General features: G+C 43.1%; 1 protein-coding gene across 2 annotated transcripts; it reads left to right on the forward strand.

Annotated features, from left to right (window-relative positions):
* Positions 1–317: 317 nt before the first annotated feature.
* Positions 318–5,931, forward strand: LOC115161357 (SLIT and NTRK-like protein 5). 2 transcript variants are annotated; one of them, XM_029712287.1, is made up of 2 exons: positions 318–378; positions 2,528–5,931. In XM_029712287.1, exon 2 carries the CDS (start codon positions 2,577–2,579, stop codon positions 5,151–5,153), a length of 2,577 nt encoding a protein of 858 aa, XP_029568147.1. In that variant the 5' UTR covers positions 318–378; positions 2,528–2,576; the 3' UTR covers positions 5,154–5,931. The 2 variants fall into 2 exon arrangements, with proteins under 2 accessions (XP_029568147.1, XP_029568146.1); XM_029712286.1 differs by lacking the exon at positions 318–378 and adding an exon at positions 1,795–2,049.
* The last annotated feature ends 864 nt before the right edge of the window (positions 5,932–6,795 follow it).

A 6,795-nucleotide genomic window follows, 5' to 3' on the forward strand; every position in this document is an offset into this window, starting at 1 on the left:
AAGGAAAGACTGCATAATCTAGTTCACTGCTCAAACTGGATGAATATAGTGAGGAAGGGAAATAGTGACAGTTCATTTAAGGGCTGGTTGTCAACAGCAGGGAGGGACACCCTTGGATGCTTTGGACTGTATTAACTAAACTATTTAAACACTGTCCTAGTAAAAATAGGCTACATTAACACAAAGCAAAGGGCCTAATAATGCTGAGTTGTGAATCACTATGTCACATGGTCAACACTTGTTCAAGGTGAGATGCCCAAAATAGCATTTGTGAAATGTGAATACATTGCAGTGCAAGTCATACCATGTTTATAATAGTGGAGCCTGAAGGGGTGTAATCTTTCCCACGTTTTTGGTATTTGGGTGTGGAGAAGAGGGGTAGGTACCTCAGAGGAATGTACAGTATGTGATTATTTTCATGTGAAAAGTTTAAACGTAGCCACATGTTTCAGTGTGCTGATGACATTATGTCGTTACAGCTGCTTCTCCAACAAAACTGGAGGCAGCGTAATCGCGGTTTCCCCGCTAGTCTCATTATTTGGTGAATAAACTAATGACGGTCCTCAGTTTTATCGCTCAGGGTGTGAAACATGGTAACGCGTTCACTTCTTTATCTTTCGAGGACACGAAACACTTGCAAGCCAATGAATTACTGATCACGTTTGGACAGTATCCGTATCCACGCAGTGTAACGCCTTTTGGTGGTCTAACTGAGTAAGACGCACATTTCATTGTGTATCTTTGCGTCTGTGTTGCATTACGTAAATTACGTGACATTTCACCAGACTTTGGTGGGTGAATAGAGGACACTTGCAAAATGTTAGAATTCGATGTGCTTATTATCGTTAGGTTTATCGTCATATGGTCGTATCCTATGCCCCTTGATAGTAGCTCATTGGTTGAAGGCAGCACATTGCAGGCTATTTGCTAAGAAATGCCAGGGAGGTGTATCTGTGTGCAGTATAAAAGTTGAGCGTAGTGACAGGCCAACCGATGATTCCTTTTTATGTTCATGTAAAATGTAGTAGTCAGGGTAACACCCTACAAACGGCAGTTATTGCAGGTGCGATCAAGGATTTTTACAGGATTCGTGTTTGTATGTGAAACACAGAGAGAGAGATAGTGGGAGAGGGGGGAGAGAGAGAGAGGTGGGAGAGGGGGGAGAGAGAGAGAGAGAGTGGGGGGGAGAGAGAGGGGGAGAGAGAGAGAGGGAGAAGAGAGAGAGAGGGGAGGAGAGAGAGGAGGAGGAGAGAGGGAGAGGGGGGAGGGGGAGATGAGAGGGAGAGAGGGTGGCGAGGAGAGAGGGGAGAAGGAGAGGGGGGAGAGAGAGAGAGGGGAGAGAGAGAGAGGGACGCGGGGGGGAGAGATAAGAGAGTGAGAGAGTATGAGAGGGGGTGAGAGAGAAGAGAGGGGGAGAGAGAGAGAGGGGAGAGAGAGAGAGGGAGAGGGGGGGGGGGGGAGAGAGAGAGAAGAGAGGGGAGAGAGAGAGAGGGAAGAGGGGGGAGAGAGAGAGAGGGGAGAGAGAGAGGGGAGAGAGAGAGGAGAGGAGAGGGGGGAGAGAGAGAGAGAGGGGGGAGAGAGAGAGAGAGTGGGGGGAGAGAGAGAGAGGGGAGAGAGAGAGAGGGGAGAGAGGGAGAGGGGGGAGAGAGAGAGAGGGGGAGAGAGAGAGAGAGGGGAGAGAGAGAGAGGGGAGAGAGAGAGAGGGAGAGGGGGGGAGAGAGAGAGGGGGGAGAGAGAGAGAGGGAGAGGGGGGGAGAGAGAGAGAGAGAGGGGGGAGAGAGAGGAGAGAGAGAGAGCAATTCATCCAGGGAGACCGAATAAGCAACTTTGTTACCAGGCATAGCTTTGTCCTCCCGGGCACAGCGCGTAATGAAAAGAGAAAGGCATTTGGCAGTTATGGTTGATCAGCATTTCTTTGTATCCTCTTTGGTGCATTAGTGAGGCAAACGTGTTCATAATAAACAGGCGTCATAGAACATTAGTAAGTCATACAATGGAGCATACGTTGTCATTCCTAACAAGGAGCGTTCATATTTACCAGTGAGTGAGGTAAGAATTTCTCAGTATGATTATACTATGTAGACATGACATGGGAGTGTTTGCATTGGATGCTGATGCTACGTTTATGTGGCAATAGCCATCATCTTTTTCAAATAAGTGTATAGGTTGTTTTGATTGTGGGTTTTGAACATCGAGGTTATTTGGTTGCATATGACATGTTTTCCTTATTTTGATAATAATAATAATATGAAAATAATTTCAGACTGGGCTGAAGTATGGACTAGTTGTGGGTGCCCTTGTTCACTATTCATTTACATGATGTGGTACTGACTGGTGTTAGTGGAGTTTAATTCATGTCAAGGTTTTTTCATTAAGAATCCTGTTATTTTTCTCCTTCAGTTAGTTTGGGTCATTCTGTGGCAACCAGAGGTTACCTTTGGGCAGGTGCTATTCTTAATTACAGGCTGTTTGAGGACTCATGAGTATGAATGCTTAGTCAGATGACCTGTATGTCTTCTTCTTCTAGGTTACTTCGGCAACACGACAGTGTGAGTTTAGTCATCAACACAGGAATAATGCATCACTGGATTGTAATCCTATTGTTGGTGACTACATCAGTGGGCATCGTTGAGATGTTTGACAATTATGGAGAGATATGTCGAAGATTGTGTGCCTGTGAGGAGAAAGAGGGGATACTGACTGTGGGCTGTGAAAGTAGAGGGATTGTGGATCTCTCTGAAGTTAGCCCTGTGTACTTCACAACATATCATTTACTGCTCACAGGGAACCTTTTGAAAAGGCTCTCCACCAATGACTTTGTTGAATACAATGGGCTTACAATATTGCATCTGGGCAACAATGACATATCCACTGTTGAATCAGGAGCTTTTAATGGACTTCAGGGATTAAAAAGATTACATCTCAACAATAACAAAATTGATGCCTTGACGAAAGATCTTTTCATCGGCCTTGAAAGTCTGGAATATCTTCAGCTAGACTACAATTCCATCGCCCATGTCGAGCCAAAAGCCTTCAGCAAACTGCATCGTCTGGAGGTCCTGATTTTAAACGACAACATCATTTCTACTCTTCCCATGGACATTTTCCAACATGTCCCTTTGACTCACCTTGACCTGAGGGGGAATCAACTGAAACTGTTCCCTTATTCGGGTCTTTTGGAACACATGGACAACATTATGGAATTACAACTAGAGGAGAACCCGTGGAACTGCTCTTGTGAGCTGATTGCACTGAAGACCTGGCTCGAGAGCATATCCTACACCGCTTTAGTGGGTGATGTGGTCTGTGAATTTCCATTCCGGCTTCATGGGAGAGATCTTGATGAAGTCTCTAAACAGGAACTGTGCCCCAGGAGAGCTATTGCAGAGTATGAGATGCGTCCCCGGGCACATCAGACCACTGATGCATACTTTAGGACAACACCAGCCTCAGTCACAGCCCCGTTCACATCCCGGTCAAGGCCCACCAAGGGACCTCGCCAGTCAGGCAAGTTAAAGTCAAAACCCACATCTCGCATCCCCTCCAATAAACCACAAAACTACGGTCAAATAGTTTCATATCAAACCAAATCCCCAATGCCTTTGGACTGTCCTACTGCCTGTACTTGCAATCTCCAAATTTCAGACCTTGGTCTGAATGTTAACTGCCAAGAGAGAAAGATTGAGCGCATCTCTGACTTAAATCCCAAACCCTACAATCCCAAAAAGATGTATCTCACAGGGAATTTTATCCCTGTGGTGCGAAGATCAGATTTCGTTGAATTGATTGGGTTAGATTTGCTTCACCTTGGCAACAATCGGATCGCTCACATCCATGACAGAGCCTTTGGGGATTTAACACACTTACGCAGGCTGTACTTGAATGGGAATTTGATAGACCGTCTCACAGTCGTTATGTTCTTTGGATTAGAGAGTCTGCAGTTCCTATATTTAGAATACAACGTCATTAGAGATATTGTTTCAGACACCTTTCAGCATGTCTCCAACCTTCAGCTGCTCTTCCTAAATAATAACCTCCTGAAGACCTTACCCCGGGGAATCTTTAATGGGTTGACATTGGCCAGACTAAATCTTCGTAATAATCACCTCCGCAGTCTGCCTGTCAGTGGCGTGTTGGGCCACCTGACATCGCTGGTGCAGGTAGACTTGTTTGAGAACCCCTGGGATTGCGGCTGCTCCGTCGTGAAGATGAAGATGTGGCTGGAACAGCTCAGCAGCGGCACGGTTGTGGACAATGTCATCTGTGGCTCCCCTAAAAGACTGTTCGGGGAGGATATGCGATACATTAAGACAAGTCATTTCTGCCTTAATAACTCTGATATCCTTGCGTCCATGATCCCACCTTCGGAAGAATCTGTTCCCGGGAGCACCATCACCATAGAAACATCATTAGATTACGACACACAGATCAACAGTGTTCCTCTGTCTGTTACGATACTTGCCCTACTCCTGATGTTCATCGTTTCGGTGTTTGTCGCTGCAGGACTGTTTGCGGCTGTGAAGAAGAGACGTCAAAAGACAATAAATGAGCAGAATAACTCCATGAACGCGTGCATTAGTTCACTGAACATGGAGTACGGTCTTTACAAAAAGGGATCCATTCCAAAAGTCAGGACGTCTGCAGGGCATGTGTATGAGTACATTTCCTCTCCCACTGAACAAACGTGCAAAAACACAGTCTATAGCCCCACAGTGTATAGGCCAATGGAGAACAAATCAGTGGATGGGTACAGAGACTTTGATCAGTTGAATGTGGCGTTTCTGAATAATCACTCAGAAGAAGAGGGGGGTAGTAATGCAATAACTGCTGAGTACAGTGTTAGTACTCCACTTAACCAACACTCCCCTTTACAAGACGATGTCCTAGACCCAGACCAGCCCTCATCTTACAGCAATACTTTACCATGCAGGCATACTGCCCATTCATCAAATCAGTATAACTCAGACTTCAATGTCAGACATCAATACATGCACCCAGAAAGAATACAGCAGACAGTATTGTATTGCACAGCACCGAGTGCTGTTTATGTTGAACCTAACATAAGTGAGTACTGGGAACTGAAAGCCAAGCTTCATAGTGATCCCGACTACCTTGAAGTTCTTGAGAAACGTACCACGTACACCCAGTTTTGAATGACTTGATTTTCTTCCTTGACTGGTTGAGTAATTGCTTGTTGCATTGGGGCAAGCTATGCTCATGTTGGAAAAATGTGTGGATTTTAGCAGGGCTGCTTTCTATCTATTGAAACTATACAGACATGCAGAGGCTTCCCTTAACAGCGTAAAGCAATAGGCATTCTCTTAGCTTGTTTATTCTTGACCAATTATAGTCTTGCTTTGAGAAACTTTTTTTTTTTTTAAGTTATCCAATCTCTGTGCCAACAACTATGTAAATATGCAGTTTATGTATGCTTGTTGCAATTTAAAAAAATTAGAGGCTCAACTTCTGAATGCATCATCATCAGCTACATGGCTAAACAATGTTTTTAAAAGATAAATGCATAACCTATACTTCATAAGAGATATTTGGGCTGGTACAGTTTATAATTTTCAATAATTGTCTATTTTTATACAAGTATTTGGAGATGTAATTCTTCTGTTTTTGTTTTTATGACTTTGCACTGATTGACAGGAACAGGTCAACAACTAATATGATGTCACTTTCTTATATATATATATTGCATAGACTATGTAAATAACCATGGCCGTATAGCTATATGTACAATTATTGCATATATATAACTACTGCATTGTGAAAAAGTTATAAGACATTTGGCATTATACCTGCATATAGCCACTTATTTTTCCAGTTTGGAGACAATCCTCAATTTCCCAATTTTTTTTATCTTTAGAGATATGAAATAAGTATTCACAGTAGGGGAGAGTGGGGTAAGTTAAGCCATTTTTTAAATTCAGCATCACTCCATCAAGGAATATATAATATTATTTCTAACAAAGATACCAATATATATTTCAGGATGTTGTGTATCCCTGGAAATAATCAAAATTCATGTAAACATTACAGTTTTGAAAGCATAGCTTGTCCAAAAAAAGTGGTCTCTTTTAGCAAAACTTACCCCGAGTATGGGGTAAGTTGAGCCATGGGACAGGATAAATTAAGCCGCCTACTGAATTAAATATTGCCACCACCTTTTTAAAGCCATGTCTGTCTTAATTTTCCAAACACAGTTCAACACAATCACAATTGCTTTTTGTCTTTTCATTATTTTAAGCATCTTTTAACACAGGCTTAACACCTAAAAAAAAACATTTTGTACTTGTTAAAACACTTTTAACATCGGGCAGCCCCTGTTGTTACTTCATATCCTAGCGATAATGTCTTGCATTATGCCTAAGAAGAAAACACTTTAATTTGCTCAACTTACCCCATGGCTATTGGCTCAGCTTACCCCAAGTGTCACGCCCTGACCTGAGAGAGCCTTTTTATTTCTCTATTTGGTTAGGTCAGGGTGTGATTTGGGTGGTCATTCTAGTTTTTCTATTTCTTTGTTTGCCGGGTATGGTTCCCAATCAGAGGCAGCTGTCTATCGTTGTCTCTGATTGGGGACCATACTTAGGCAGCCTTTTTCCCACCTTAGTTTGTGGGATCTTGTTTTTGCATAGTTGCTGTGTAGCCTGCAGAACTTTACGTTCGTTTTGTATTTTGTTGTTTTGTCGGTGTTCATTTTAATTAAAAGTAAAATGTTCGCCTATCATGCTGCACCTTGGTCTAATGTTTACGACGAGCGTAACACCAAGGCAAACATTTTGACTA

This window comes from Salmo trutta, chromosome 24 (genome assembly GCF_901001165.1).
Source record: "Salmo trutta chromosome 24, fSalTru1.1, whole genome shotgun sequence".
In the NCBI taxonomy this organism is placed as follows: domain Eukaryota; kingdom Metazoa; phylum Chordata; class Actinopteri; order Salmoniformes; family Salmonidae; genus Salmo; species Salmo trutta.

What these genes read in the sequence shown, in the direction of transcription:
- LOC115161357 (XM_029712287.1), top strand. Translation starts at nt 2,577, where the DNA reads ATGCATCACTGGATTGTAATCCTATTGTTGGTGACTACATCAGTGGGC.